This window comes from Sinocyclocheilus anshuiensis, unplaced genomic scaffold (genome assembly GCF_001515605.1).
Source record: "Sinocyclocheilus anshuiensis isolate Anshui unplaced genomic scaffold, SAMN03320099.WGS_v1.1 scaffold246, whole genome shotgun sequence".
In the NCBI taxonomy this organism is placed as follows: Eukaryota; Metazoa; Chordata; class Actinopteri; order Cypriniformes; family Cyprinidae; genus Sinocyclocheilus; species Sinocyclocheilus anshuiensis.
Genome location: NW_015542356.1, coordinates 1,262,300 through 1,277,595, shown reverse-complemented (window position 1 = coordinate 1,277,595; position 15,296 = coordinate 1,262,300). Strand labels below are relative to the sequence as shown.

Below are 15,296 nucleotides of genomic sequence, written 5' to 3'. Positions count from 1 at the left end.
ATTATGACGAGAAATTCGCTACCAGCAGCACTGTGTACATTTTCAAAATAGATGTAATATTTTAGAACCAAAATATTCATGCACTGTCCACGTTCCAGTTTCCCCCCATATGTTAGCACGCAGTGGCTGTGTTGCCAGATCTTACTAGAAAAAAAGCGTTTTGATATACCAAAATGAGCATTGAAGTTAAAAATCGAATTAACAATAAAATCTGATTTAATGGTTTCTTATAAAATAAGTAAACATGTAATATTGAGTTTAATTGAAAGTTTAATTGAAATAATTATATTATCTTGTAGAGGCTGCAAAAGAGACAACACATTGTGTTTCCCGGACGCTAAGAATAGTCACACTGAAGTAGACTATTCTATGGTTTTTATAGATTTATAAACTATTGGTCATCTAAATCATGAATCAGTGAATACATCTACATTTATTGGAATTATTCTTTGGTGCAGAAGAGGTATTTGGGAAACTGCTATTAGTGATTGACCGACTTCATGTTTAAAAACAACAAGTCGCTTATAATAAGCGGGCATGGCAACACTATTGGTCACCACGTTTATACGTAAGAGCGCTTCTTGTCAATGAAGTGTATTCTACCAAAAGAAGGCGGGTCTACACTGTTTGATTGACATATTACATTATTTTACCTTTAAAAAGTGTGACCGCTTTAAAGAATTAAACAAATGCATGCTGAACTACACTTTCTGACATCCTTTGATTACTTAAGTTAAAAAACACTTTTAATTTATCATTTAAATATTTGTTTTACTGCACGAGCACACCAGGAAGACGTGTTTAAGAAGAAATTGAAAGTGAAAGGTTAGCTTTCTAAGTATAACCAAAAAAGAAAGTTTAGACGCGGAGTTTCATGTCATTTCTTGTTCACTTGCGAGAAGTATTTTAAGGTAAGTTTGTTTCCTTCAGAACAATATAACGTTTTCCTTTAGAATAATATAGGCCATAATCAGTATGTTGATAAACATGCGGAAGTTCTGGCGTATTGTTAATGTTTACACATAATTCAGTTCAAACTTCAAAGCTTGAACTAAACAACAAAAGTCATAAGGACAGACTGTACTTACCAGTGAGAGATTTGGAAAACCTTTACTGAATTTCTGTTTCATTTAGAAAATGTTGATATGTTTGGCATAAATGATTAGTGAAATGATGACTAATGAATTATTAATGAAATTAGAACAAATTTTCCTTACCAAAGTCAAATTCATTTCTTTAGAACAGTAAAATGTCATTTTAGATCGGGTAGATGTTGTAGTTTAGACACAATGAAGAAGCTAAAATATAGTTTTGATTTGTTTAACATTTTAGGCACTAAGATACCTTTTCATACTTTCATTTGTATTATTTCATGGTTTTGATGACAGGACTAGTATTCTAAAATATGTAAAATATCAATAAAGTTTGAGCAGATCTAAACATTTCCTGGTAGTGTATATTATATCATGGTTACATTTAATCCACAGGAGATACCAAAAAAAAAGAAAAAAAGATGGCATCCATCCCTTTCTATGGCTGGGAAGCATTCTATGATGAAGATCGTCATCTTCAGGCAGACGAGGCACCCAAATCAGGCAGACTCTACACCATGTATCACGGCACCTCTGTTCAAACAGCTCGTCTGATCATAACAACAGGTTTTAGACAGTCAGCAGATGGAATGTTGGGACCTGGAGTTTATGTGAGCCGTGACCAGAAGAAAGCTGAGCGCTATCCTCTGAAATCACTACCTACTGACAGAGTAGTGCTTAAATTAAGCGCCGACTGTGGAAAAGTCAAAAGAATTGATAAGGACAACCATCCTCAACAGAAGACCTGGCATAGTCAGGGCTATGACACTGCCTGGGTGCCTCCCAACTGTGGCATGAAAGCTGTGCCTAGCGGTCTAGAAGAGGACTGCGTCTATGACCCACAGCGTATCGAGGTCACAGATATTGCTCTTGCACCCAACACGATCATCTTAAATGAACTCAAACAGCTCATTGCTCAAAACAAGAAGGGGCCATCAAATTCGAACGCCTCAGGTACTTGTACAGTGTGCAAGTTCAAACTAGGGCCTGCTCATAGTGTACAGTCATGCTGGGGGTGTGGAGAGACTATCTGCGCTCTCCTGACCAAACATGTGTGCAGTCGTTAAGAAACTTGACAGATATCATGACAGATGCATCATTCAGGAGGCTCGTCAGGTTTTTGGACTGGTTTGTTGACATGCGTCAATGCATGATGCTTGAAGCTGAGTTGAAAGCTACTTTATCTGTGTATACGAGATTGTTTACTTTCCTCATAGTTCTCAGTGACACAATTCTCTTTGACATTTATGCTCTGACAAATTCTTTTTCCTGCTGATATGTGCCACTATATTTGATGTTATATTTAAAATTGAAATGTATATGATCACATAAGACTGTGAATGATCTAGGACTTTTGAAGAGATTTTTTCGATCAATCAGGAATGTTTTAAATCAGTTGGAGCTAAACTCTGCAGGACACCGGCCCTCCAGGACCGAGTTTGGGCACCCCTGTTATAAATGTTTTAAACATTCAGTATTGCAGACAATAAAAAGAGCCTGTCACCTTAGTCATTTCAAGTAGTCCGTGTATATGAATAGATCTATTCCTGATCTTATTACTGTAAATATGCAAAAGTAATGAGGATTTCATTTGCAAAACCTCTAGGAATGTTTGCTATGGCTAGTTGCTTTTTATAGGCATACAGGTATATTTCATGATAGCATAATGTTAACCTACTTTTTAAAAAGTTGCTTTGCTGTCAGTAACTATTAATTATTAAGATTTCGTCCTGTTCACAATCACATCAAGAAAAAAAAAGATTTGATTTCATAATATATTCAAGCATTCAGCTTAGAAAATGGACTGACCAGATTCTTGTCACCAAACTGTGAATGCGCAAATATATTTTTAATGTATATTTTTATACTTTTAAATGACTTAAGAATATCTCCCATTTTTATTTAAAAATGAAGTACAGCTACATTACATAATGTTTAATTATAGAGTTATAGAAATTATTAATTATAGAAATCAAACATTATTGCCTTAATTAACACCCTGGAGCAACTGCACTGAGGCCCAGTAACTTTCTGTCACTGAGATTTAATTAATTTACAAATTAGAAACCTATGGGAAACCTATTTCACAATTAATTTTAAAATGTTTTTTTATATACTTCATTTTAAAAAATCTGTTACCAAAGAAACATTTCCAGCTGAGAACATTTTTTTTTTGCATAGTTTCTACTTCTAATTTTAAATCCTCATGAGGTGCACCCAATTCTTACAATTAAAACAATCCCACATTTATTTATTTACCAAGCTTTACTGATGAAAAACATACATATTCCACTGGACAGGTATTACAAACCTTGCCAATATTGAACCACTATGATATACAGTTTAAAAAAGAAAACCAAATCTCTGTACAAATATGAATGTGAAGTACACAGTTTCTGTGAAGTTGCAAACAAAAATTTGAAACCACAGGGAAAGCAAGCCACTGTTGTTAAACCTGTCAGTTGTGTTTGCATCAGTAAGACATAGTGAAATGCAAAGGCTGCTACTGTTTTCAGCTGTTTTGTTGGTCTTTATGTTGAATTATGCCTTTTGCAATGAGGTCTGGAATCTCAACTGCAAGCCATGGTCCAAGCTTAGGAAAGAACAGAGATTAGCTATTCATTTGAAACGCAATAATGTCAAAGCACCAATTTTAGGAAACGAATGACAGAATGCATTTGATTTTAGACACGCAACATAACTTACTCCCAAAGCCATAAGATGAGCCAGACCAAACTTTGGGACATTCCTTGCCCACAGTGGCTTGAAGTGATCTGTCAGACAGATTTTTCCACCTCTGTGACAAAAAATGGTTTTTGAACAATTTAGGTACATTATAAAAAAATACAGTAAATTGAGACAAAAAAAATCAAAACTATAAACATATGGAGCAAACCTGTACATCTTCGCTGTCTTCCCATCTAACTCAGGAATGGCCACTTCAGGTGCTGTGGCAGGATATGTAACTGGAATCTGGACATTAGGATAAAGATAATTACTCTGGACTTTAACAAAATATAAAATGAAGTTAAATATAATTGAATTCAAAATATCTTACATCAAATTCCATGTCAAATTCATATTTGAGAAGCTCGTGAATATACCAGCATTTTCCAAACCACCTACACAGAAAAGACGTATTTATACAACTCTAAGGCGTTAATGAAAATATTATTACTCATAAAAGAAGAACTATCAATAAAAAAACTGACCTTGTGCCCTCTTTGTTGGACTCTAGACGGAACCAATCATTGTCAGCTGCTTTGTTATTTTCAACATACTGCAAAACAACACCATTACTTTAAGAAGTGCGTATATTTTGTTATATTCAGTTCATATGTAGTTTGTAAACAATACTGATGGGCTGTCAGATGCCAATAAGACTGAACACTTTTAACTCCGTATGACCCGTATGGTTATTCATTCATACAGCTAGCATAGTAACTTAGCTCCCTAATAGTTTTGCAACAATACAATGCTACAACTCACCTTTATGAGAGCCAAATATTCTTCTCGAAGTCTCTGAACCCATAGTTCTTTATCTCTTGGTCCTGAATTTGTTTTTAAAACCGGTATTTCAGAAACTGATTTCCTAGTGGCTTCATCTGCCATGTTGACTCTAGCTATGTCCGATTCGCAAAGAGTCGGATCTTTTTAGTCTATCTCACTGAATCATTGACCGAGAACCGTCTCGTTGAGTGAGCTTATAGTAGAAAAGAACGTTTGAAGTAGACATAAAGCAGAATACTTCATATGTTTGCATATTAAATTATATGACAGTTCTATAAGCACATGTTATAAACAGCAATATGTGCCTACAGATGGCTTTATTGGAACGTGGGACGTCAGGGATCCCGTGATGACGTGAATCGGTTCATTAAAATGAACCATTCAAAAGAACCGAGTCGCGAAAATGAGTCAGACCTCTCGTCACAGGAGGAACCCAAATATATGTGCCCCGTGACGTCACAATCTTTTATTTAAGGTGAAGTTTGTTATTAAAAGAGGCTAAGAAGTATTATATCAGAAAAATATCATATGTTAATAATACAACATTCCGAATACGTTTTATTCGTCAGTCGTGTTTTCATGGGTGTGTGAATGAACAGCAGTGTGTTTCTGCACGGAACTGTTTCATAGCTGCTCTTCTTTAAATGACTGCACTGATCAGCTGGTTCCGCCGCTAGAGTCTGTAGTTGAGTTGTCATTACATCCCTCAGCATCGTTTCACCTTACTCTCTTCCAGCGGTCACTGCATGTATAAAGCTTGCATTTTAGTATGATTTCAGGATATAATTTTTGCATACTGTAATTGCACAGCCCACAGTTATTCAGCGTAAGTAGACAGACTTTTAAATCCTAGCATAATATTCCCAAATGCATGATTATTGATCATCGTTCATATGTAATTATTAATCCCTGATAATGCGCTCAAATGCATTAATAAGTGTGCAGATTATTCATTAACATCACTGTTGATTTGTGTACTAGCAGATTTTTTTATTATATACTTTCCCCCCATTATTTGATTTCTGTTCTTGTATCCTTTGTATCCATTTATGTGAAATGTGCATAATATGGCCAATAGTGCAATTTCTTTTATATTTAAGGATGCACGATCCAGTGTTGTGAATTATTATTATTATTACATGAGCATGTCAAATTACTATTGTCTCTCACAGTTCAGAAGATCAGGGCCTCTCATTTGGCTTGTGGGTTCCCATGGGCAGTGTGCTGGCCTTGTCAACCCGTCCAGGACGCCAAAACTCCCCTTTTCCACAAGATAGACCCTTGTCACGGTGGGATAGGAGAGATGGACGGCTACCTAACCCAGGGAGCTTTGACGGTTTGCATCGCAACTGTAAAGGTCTCTGTTGATTGTGTATGCATTTTCATACGTTCCATTAAAATGTGTTCATTTTAAGGGAGACATCTTGAAAAGTGATGGTCTGTTAGATGTCATTTAAATGTTTGTGTGTCTAGATATATTTCCACAGCAGATTGAAGGAGTGAAACTGGTGATAAATAAGACCCTCAGCAGCTTTTTCAAGGTTTGTTCATATATGGTACAGTTATGAGACTGTTTAGGACAGTTAAGTGAAATTTATCACTATTCAGCATTGTATATTTTTACATTTTCCCAAAGGACTAATGGATGCTTTTGTGGTTTAATTCTCACCTCAGGTCAGTCACACATTTCACCTCAGTGCTGTTGCTCCATCCAGTTATCGCTTTCATGCTGAACACCTACAATCAGACACTGACAGCAAAGAGACGGTAAGAATCTGAAACAGTGCATTTGTTCCTGTTCAAGTGGATTTCTGTAGTATTAGGGCAGGGGTTAAGGGCCTTCAACAACATTCTTATCAAAATTTATTGCCAAGAAGTACAGTACATTTGAGCAGATGCATAAGTAGTTATTCTGTTATTCCTCTGCATGAACGTTTCACTTGGTTATGCTGGAAATTACATTAGAAGTTTACAAGCTGCTGTCACACTGACAAATTCAGCACTTTTAGTTTAGAATCAGGACAAAGTGACAGGAAAATTAGCTGTGGGTTTGTTTTGAATTAGGAGTACAGTAAGAAAAACAGTAATAATGATAATAAACGTTATTTTAGGTGCTTATACAAAAAAAAAGGAAAAGAAGAGAACAGAAAAAACAGTATAGACGATCAAAAAAGTGAATTATTAATACAATTTAAAATAGATGTGTTATGTTTGAATATTTTAAAAAGACATTTTTAAGCATCATTACTCCAGTCTTCAGTGTCACGTGTCCTTCAGAAATCTTTCTAATATGCTGATTTGGTGTTCAAGAAACATTTCTTTATTATCGGTTAACAGCTGTAATGAAAACCTTTTGTTAAGATTCTTTGATGAATACAAAGTTTAAAAGAACAACATTTATTGGAATACGAGTCTTTCTTAATGCTTTTGGTGAATGAAAGTAATCATTTCATAAAAATAAATAAAGTACTGACCCAATTATTTGAATGGTAGAGTATAAAAGCATATGATAGTATACATATCAAACGAATAAATTAATAAATTGAAAAGAAAAATGTGTCAATATGATTGTTTGATAGGAATGTTGTTTTTGAAGTAACAAAGGATGTTGTTCTGGAAATATGCCTTCACTTCATGTGGACATGAAATGGACTTATTTTGGCATTACTGGATAACTTGGATGTTGGAGGCTTTTCTTACCAAATTGCAAAGAATGAGTTAGGTAACTTATTTAACATAGTCCTAATCATAATCATCAGTTATTAATAGCTTATGACTCCTACTGCATGTTATGCAATGATTGAATACTAAAAACCTGCAATACAAGCTACTAGGTTTCTTATAACACATTTCAAAAGCTGTGCAGCTGTGCATCTTTATGAGCAGTAATCAGGGCATTTAAACAATATTGTTCACCTAATGGACATTGACTTGAAGTGTGTTTTTAATGTGATGGATTTTCAATCCAATTATGTTCTGTGTATATAGGGCTCACCCATGCTTATTGGGGAAATGAACTCCTCTGGCAGCTTAAATGCACACTCTTTGTTCCATCTGAGTGAGAAAATAAGAGCTAAAGCAGTATTTCAGGTAAGTAGCAGTGGTATGCAATATTGCACTAGTTTAAATAAATACTTTTGAACAACTATGTGGACTGACTGCTTATTCTTTAATAGACTCAACAGGCACAGTTTGTCACATGGCAGTTTGAGACGGAGTATAGAGGTAGTGACTTCACAGCAGCGGTTACTATGGCCAACCCTGACATTCTGAGGGAATCAGGTATGATCGTGTGAGTCCCTCATTAAAACAGAAGACATACTGATTTATAGATGTCACAGGAATGTGCATTAGTTACAACAAAGCAATGCCTTTCAGGCAGAACACGTTTTTCTTTGGTTGTCTTTGTATGTCATTTTGATGAATTGCTCTGTTTGCCCATTGAGGAAAATTGTTTTTGGCTGTAAGTTATTTTCAGTGCTTCTTGAGTGGCATTGCATTCATTTTAAATTCCATAAGCCAGCCTGCTTCTGTTAAAGGGGTCCTGTTATGCCCTTTTACGAAGTGGGCTCCAACCCGTCGATCGCGATCGACTGGTTTAGCACTGTCCCAGTAGCTCTCAAAAATAACAGAAAAATAGTGCAAAAATACATTACATTTTTCCAGTTTTTGTACTGTATTTTTTAACGTATTTTCTGTTATTTTCGGGAGTATGGTAAGTGACAAAGAAAAATACATCATGTCTGAGTCTGTAAACGGGAAGTTAGCAGAGGCCAGAGAAGCATGCTAAGTTCACATACTTGTTTCTCCGAAGTTATTCTACTTTAAAATGTGTTCTGTGCAGGGTTGCCAGGTTTTCACAACAAAACCCGCCCAATTGCTACTCAAAAAACTAGCCCAATCGCGTTTGTAAAAATCACGTTCCGGGGGTAAAATACACGTTTTTTGGTGGGGTTCCTCTGGTAAAAATCTAATTTTAGGGGCTACATATCATGTTATTTGGGTTGCTTAAACCTGAGGACATGGGAAAAAAAAAAACTTGCAACAGTGTTAATGTAGCCCAATTCCACGGGAAAACCGCAGCAACACTGGAAACACTGGTTCTGTTTCAGAATGTCTGTTTTTGTTTCGTTCCACGTGTGTCCACCTACTGCCAATTTAACCAATAGTATTTTGACACCCGGGTCGCCAGTTGGTGGAAAATACAGCGTATCGAAGCCATAGAAGCCAGCAAATGAACAGGGTCAGAGATCGCAAATTCTCCCCGCCATAAAAAACAGCCTTGGCATCCATCTAAAAAGCTCTATGATCAGAGGCATATTAAAACGCAATTAACTTAAAGTGTAAGCCTTGTTGCCGTCCATTATCAGTTGTGCTCCTTCCTGTTGCATGTCCTCAATCTGGCAACGCATGTGAGCGTTGAGTCTACATAGAAGGGGAGGGAGAAACAATGCTCTCCAATATTTTGAATTCGGACTGTAGTTCAACTGCTGGCTGTCAATATCACATACTGCACCTAAAATGTTGTTATCTGTTTGCATTTGTTTTTCTTTGTGACAGTTATCATGGTTGCACACTTTCTCCAAAGCGTATCCCCGCAGCTGGTTCTGGGGGGAGAGCTGGTGTACCATCGAGGTCGAGCAGAAGAAGGGGGCATACTCACCCTGGCAGGCCAGTACTCAGGTTAGAGCGGTCATCTGTTTGTTATACACCAGTATAAGTCATCCTAAACAGTTACGTCTTCAGTGTCACTCATCCTATTTGTGTGTACAATGTTCTTCTGTTTCTCAAAGGCACTTGAGACTCAAATGTCCTATCTTTTCTGTCTTAGGGCCAAATTGGGTTGCAACACTGAATGCTGGTAAAGGAGGTGCACATGCCAGCTACTACCACAGGGCAAATAAACAGGTATGGTGGTGTCAAAAGGATATGATGATATTTCACAGTAATAGTTTCGTAATGCTGCAGTCTGTAATTCATCTCCACAGATTCAGGTGGGAGTGGAGTTTGAGGCAAGCACTAGGACCCAGGAAACAACCTTTTCTTTTGGTTACCAGATGGAACTTCCTGAAGCTAAAATGGTCTTCAAAGGTAAGGAGGGCAAATATACTCACTGTGCAGTGTCTCACAAATTAGTAACTACTCAAACACTGGAATGGAGAAATCTCTTTTGATATCAGTTTTCACTGTTTTTTTATTGATTCTACGGAGCCCCAGAATTGACATGCAGAATAGAATATCTATATCGTGTTACCTCATTTTAAATATATCGTGTGCATATTTTACTAATCCGTTCTGTTCATAGAATGCTCACAATTTACTTAAAACAAGGTAACAAATTAGTACATCGTGGTGACATATTAATAACTCATGGGAACGAATTGTTAATTCATGGCCATGATATAAATATTTTTATTCTCACATGTCTTGTCTGGGGCTCTGTATGATTCCAAATATGTCAGAAAACATATTATTAAACCCCCAATTTCAGCCCAAACTGAATTTCTTTGCAGGGCAGAATTTAACCCTATATTTTAAAGCTCATTTTAACCATTTACTCAAATACTCACACTCAAATTTGTGTTTTGTTTTTCATACTTTCCATTCTAGACTGTAACAGTAGCATTCAGGAAGTAAACATCCCATTAGAATATACATAGACAAATTACAGTACATGTCTTATAATGGAAGGCCTTTTATCAACATATTTCTTTACATGTATTTTGAAACATGCATTTTTTTAAAACACTTGTCTAGTTTGCATTCTGCTCTGAGCTGTGTCAGTGTTTACTACACTCCATTTAACATCTTTGACCTTGTTTAAATCCACAGAAGGACACACATTTTCCCTCTAAAATCAGCACAGAAAATGAAAGAGGTTGCAGGCTTTATCTTGGCCTGGCAATAACAATTAAACTTTAAAATATACTTACCATGAACTTACCATGAGATTGTATGTTACGCAATAGTGCAGTCTGTTTCTCTAGAATCCTCAAGTCTGTGAAGTGGATTGGCACTGTTATTGTCACTGATATATAAATAAGTTAAATTAAACAAGCGAGAAACGGTAACTTATTCTATACACTACTGTTCAAAAATCTGGGTAAGGTTTTTTAGTGCTTTTGAAAGAAGTCTCACAATTAAGGCTGCATAGTTTGAACAAAAACACAATACAAACAGTAATATTAAGAAATACGTATATGTATATTCAAATGACCTGACTAAAAAGTAAGCAATATTACATGTGTTTGAAAATAAAAATGAATAAAAAAAATGTGTTCTACTGTCGGGGGTCCGCCATCAGGAGTTAAAAGAGATGTTATGTGACACACTTCTGTCGATCATTTTGATGTTTTTTTAGGTATGTTGGACAGCCGCTGTATCATTGGTGGGGTTCTGGAAAAGCGGCTTTACCCCCTTCCTGCCACATTGATCATGGGTGCCTTTGTCAACCACAGAGCAGACAAGTTACAGGTCGGTCTTGGGGTCAACGTTGGTTAGATACGAAACCTAATTTAAAAGAGGCACCGCTCAGCACTGGGGACTTCAGAAACCACCTTCATGTCTGCCCAAAGATACTGGTCCACCACAGACAATGGACAGAACAGGCAAGCTAATCAAAGCCCTCTTTGCCATACTGGACAATTATGCAGTTCATGGCAAGCAGGAATGAGGGCTGAAAAAGACCGGGAATGTGCCCTCTATGTCGGTTCCATCCTGTATGAAGGATTTTATTGTTTTGGTGTTATATTGGCCCCAAAGTAACCTGAGATAAATATTCAAAGATTATCTTAACTTAAGAAGAAGATGGCAACTTCTGCAACTGTGGGAGGAGACCACACAAATGAATATATAGTTTCAGCTTCCTGTGACTTCTCTATTAAAGATCTATTTTTTGTAGCAAACTCCAAATATAATTCACTCCTAAATCAATGTCAAACCAAACATATAGAAGATTAGCAAAGAGGCGGGCCATTTATCAAGTATCATCCCCTCATTCAAACAAAACACCCTCTTCTCTGCTTGTTAAGCTAAACCTGAAGACTTCTTGGGGGTCGGTATAATGGCAAGTACACACAGAAAAATAAGGGGCCAGAATTGTACCTTTTGGGGTTAGGGTTACATATTAGTACCTTAGAGTAGTAATACGTACCCTTAAGGTACTAATATGTACCTATTAGGGGTAAAAAAGGTACAAATATGTCCTTTTAAGGGTACTGCTCCTGGGACAAGCTGTTGTAACTCAAAAGGTACAATTTTAAACCCCTTTTTTTCTGTGTATGATGATGGAAGGAAACAGAGTGACAGTGTGAACTGTATATGGATGCATTATGCATTCTGAAGCATGACTGCCACTGGTTCACAGTAATGCAGGTATGACCTGTATTATATCATTTCAGGAGTGAGAACCACGTGTAAATGCTCAAGAGAATCCCCTAAATGAACACAACTTAAACCCGGTTCACATCAAGGACTGAAAGTGGACTTAATAAAGTGGGCAATTGCGGGTTGTGATATTTTGGTCTTATTTCTATTGTTAAGCGCAACTGAGAGAAAGAATTGCATCATAATGTGCGAATGAGCAAGGCTCGTACCTCTTTACCTGTGATTTACTTGCACTGCATACACAGAAGAGAGGCACATCTCTGATGCAAGTTTAAATATGTCTTTAACAGCTGTTCAGTTTGGTTCTGTGCATACAGCATGTAATTTTGGTAAATGCAGTTGTCACTAAATTAACGTTGTAAAATGCGGTTGTCATTCCCATAAATTACTAAACTGTTTATACTTAAGATTAAGCACTAAGGTGAAGTGACAGTTGAAATTTGGCTGCAGTTTGTATGCTGGCCATGTGATTAATGAGACTGTTTTGGGGTGATTCGTCTTTTATGTTTCAGGGTTGATTTTTATTAAAACTGACAGATTTCAGCTTTTTTAATTTTTGTTATATGAAGGACACATTCAAACTGTCTTGGAAACTTTTACCATGCTCTTATCGTTTTTTTGCTACTTTTCAAATGACACGACTGTATCCAAAGGTCAGAAGTATTGTAGATACTTTTGGCTTCAGGTCAAATCTTGATATCATTGTAAAGAGCTGCTGTAAATAAAGCAGTGAGTAAATGGTTGTGTTCTTTCTGTCAGTTTTCTCAAGCACCTGTCTCACAGATGAATGTTATGATATAGAAACTCTAGATGTTTTGTGAGGAATTTTGAAACTAAAAAATAAGTTTTATATTGCATTTACACAAGTTCTACACACTTCCAAAGTTGATAGAAATAAGTAGGGGATCCAGCCTCAAACTAACTTATGATAAACACTAGCACTTATAGACATAGAGGTTATATAGGCACATGCAAAGTTTCTGAATCCTTACATATTATATGGATACTGTATTCCCAACAAATATTCCTAAAGGGAACTCTATATAGTCCCAACAAAATATGATTTAGGAATAAAATATTGACTGCAAATTACATAGCATGTTCCCATTCCTTTTCACTCCATCTCCAATAGTCTTGTGTCTCTCAACTTGTAAAGGCAGCTAGTCAAATCCAGTCAAGTCACCTTTATTTCTATAGCACTTTATACAATCCAGATTGTTTCAAAGCAGCTTCACAGTAAAAATAGCAGAATCAGTTATGGAAACTCACTTTTATTAAGATTCTACTTTAAAGCAGCTCAGGAAAGACAATTGTGTAATTATTTTGCTTAAGTCAGTTCAGTGTTGTTTCAGTTCAATTCAATAACAGTATAAAGTTATTACATTTGGAAAGAAGTTCACTTCAGCTATAAGCAGCTCTGCAGAAGGCAGTAATGTTGTTATCCAGCTCAAGTCAATTCAATTTTCATTCAGTTCAGTTGGTTAACTGTAAGTTGTAAAGCAGTTCTATAGAAGACAATCATCCAGCTTATTTCAGTGTGTTTTTATTTGATGGTGTCTGTGCAGTCATATTGATAATATTACTGAATATTAAGTGTTTTTAGGCTTCAACTAAGCAAGCTAAGTCAACAATGGCAAGAAACCCAAACTCTCAAAATCAGATGACAAAAATGGAGAAAAAAAGGTTCTCCTCTGGCCAAATGAATGAACATGTTATGATATGAAGCTGTAGATGCTTAAATAAATGTAAGAAAGAAACCAACCACAATTTAGTATGCAAAAACATGACTCATGCCTGTGGCCAAAGCCTGATATTAAGTACATTTACCGTGATATTGCTTATGTAATTGCAGAAAATTCTGGAAAAGATAAAACACAAAATGTTGGAGGAACATGAGTAATCACGCACTATAATGCAAAAACAAAACAAAAATTATTCATCTGGGAAGAGAATTACGCTATAGCATTATAAAATATAAATAAAAGTATTTAGTATCAAATTTCCTATGTTTATTTATTTATTTATTTATTGCAATTGCAGTTCACTTGCAAGACATTTAAAGGTCCCCTGAAATGCTTAGAAACACGCAGTGTTACTCTATGTGTTGACGTCATTTTAACTGAAACAGGAAGACAGGGCGGGACATATCAAGCAGCCCCGCCCCTTTTTAAAATAGCCAAAAGCGTTCGTTTATATCACAGCTTGGTAGGGATGGGCAATACCACATTTATTTCATGCGATACGATACCGATACTTTTTGTTACAATTTTAACGATACCAATACTGCTTGTAATTTTAAATGTGTATGTGATTTTTCAAAATAATGTTAATTTAAATATATATATATATATTATTACACTTAAAGGCAAATTACATACACATACTGGCCATTAATAACTCATTTATTAGAAAAGCAAATTTAACAACAAATAAAAATGTTTAAACAACCTTTTTACAAAAATATTGATTAAATAACATAAATCTTAATAAAATAATCAAAAATACCAACAACATAAACTGTGCATATTTTTTTACTTATTTCCTATTTTTAAACAGGCAGTTTTTCTTATTCTTCAACATTCTATTGTATCTCCATATTTTACAAAAAAAATATTGATTAAATAACATAACAAATCTTAATAAAATAAACTAAAATACCAACAACATACACTGTGCATACTTTTACTTATTTCTTAATTTTGAACAGACCATTTTTTCTTCATCTTCAACTTTCCCTCATGGAGACCTAAAATGTCCTCGGGAAGTCAAAATTTATTGGTATTACTATACTTGTGGTAACGTTTTGTCCCTATAACGTAAGGAATACCAGGACACCCCACACAAACGCACACACAATCACACGCACTTTATATTTATTCTTATTCGCCTAATGGTTACAAAAGAGACAGGGAGTACAGTAAATAAGTTAACTAATTACTGTGCTCTTTGTACCTGGATAGGGTTTGCCTTATACTATGGGATTACATCTCTGCCACAATTCTGCGCGCGAAAGATCATATTTTGAGCACGCAAAAGTGCGTTTTGCACGCGCGCGATCTGAGTCTTGTGGAGAAAATGTTTGTCTCGCAAAGAAGAAAGTATATCGAGTGCACGAAAATCAATTTAGAATTAAAATAAGTTTTTGGATGTGTGCAGACCTCTTTTGCGCGTGCAACGTTTCACTGGCTTGCTCCCTTGATGCCCGCCCTCAGTGCTCTCTAAATGTCAGCAGCTCGCTTGCTCAACACAACCCAGCGTTACAATATGCCATAATTCCAGAAAATATGATCAGAATATCAACTTGCATAA

General features: G+C 35.9%; 3 protein-coding genes across 3 annotated transcripts; 2 read left to right on the top strand and 1 right to left on the bottom strand.

Annotated features, from left to right (window-relative positions):
* Nucleotides 1–617: 617 nt before the first annotated feature.
* On the top strand, nt 618–2,458 carry LOC107691798 (uncharacterized). The gene is made up of 2 exons (XM_016490606.1): nt 618–911; nt 1,488–2,458. The coding sequence occupies exon 2, from the start codon at nt 1,514–1,516 to the stop codon at nt 2,156–2,158; it is 645 nt and encodes a 214-aa protein (XP_016346092.1). The 5' UTR covers nt 618–911; nt 1,488–1,513; the 3' UTR covers nt 2,159–2,458.
* A 793-nt stretch (nt 2,459–3,251) lies between these two features.
* On the bottom strand, nt 3,252–4,745 carry LOC107691797 (ubiquitin-fold modifier-conjugating enzyme 1). Its single transcript, XM_016490605.1, has 6 exons — nt 4,581–4,745; nt 4,304–4,371; nt 4,150–4,213; nt 3,988–4,064; nt 3,798–3,888; nt 3,252–3,684 (listed from the first exon to the last, which is right to left on the bottom strand). The coding sequence occupies exons 1-6, from the start codon at nt 4,701–4,703 to the stop codon at nt 3,604–3,606; spliced, it is 504 nt and encodes a 167-aa protein (XP_016346091.1). The 5' UTR covers nt 4,704–4,745; the 3' UTR covers nt 3,252–3,603.
* A 535-nt stretch (nt 4,746–5,280) lies between these two features.
* LOC107691796 (mitochondrial import receptor subunit TOM40B-like) lies at nt 5,281–11,739 on the top strand. The gene is made up of 10 exons (XM_016490604.1): nt 5,281–5,427; nt 5,774–5,958; nt 6,075–6,142; nt 6,276–6,368; nt 7,590–7,691; nt 7,778–7,883; nt 9,162–9,284; nt 9,433–9,509; nt 9,590–9,692; nt 10,963–11,739. Exons 2-10 carry the CDS (start codon nt 5,814–5,816, stop codon nt 11,100–11,102), a joined length of 957 nt encoding a protein of 318 aa, XP_016346090.1. The 5' UTR covers nt 5,281–5,427; nt 5,774–5,813; the 3' UTR covers nt 11,103–11,739.
* The last annotated feature ends 3,557 nt before the right edge of the window (nt 11,740–15,296 follow it).

What these genes read in the sequence shown, in the direction of transcription:
- LOC107691798 (XM_016490606.1), top strand. Translation starts at nt 1,514, where the DNA reads ATGGCATCCATCCCTTTCTATGGCTGGGAAGCATTCTATGATGAAGAT.
- LOC107691797 (XM_016490605.1), bottom strand. Translation starts at nt 4,703, where the DNA reads ATGGCAGATGAAGCCACTAGGAAATCAGTTTCTGAAATACCGGTTTTA. An exon ending in AATATTTGGCTCTCATAAAG is followed by an intron (nt 4,372 to 4,580) that starts GTGAGTTGTAGC and finishes GTTGTTTTGCAG; the next exon opens with TATGTTGAAAATAACAAAGC. An exon ending in AAGACAGCGAAGATGTACAG is followed by an intron (nt 3,889 to 3,987) that starts GTTTGCTCCATA and finishes TTTTTGTCACAG; the next exon opens with AGGTGGAAAAATCTGTCTGA.
- LOC107691796 (XM_016490604.1), top strand. Translation starts at nt 5,814, where the DNA reads ATGGGCAGTGTGCTGGCCTTGTCAACCCGTCCAGGACGCCAAAACTCC. An exon ending in CCCTCAGCAGCTTTTTCAAG is followed by an intron (nt 6,143 to 6,275) that starts GTTTGTTCATAT and finishes TTCTCACCTCAG; the next exon opens with GTCAGTCACACATTTCACCT. An exon ending in TGACATTCTGAGGGAATCAG is followed by an intron (nt 7,884 to 9,161) that starts GTATGATCGTGT and finishes TCTTTGTGACAG; the next exon opens with TTATCATGGTTGCACACTTT.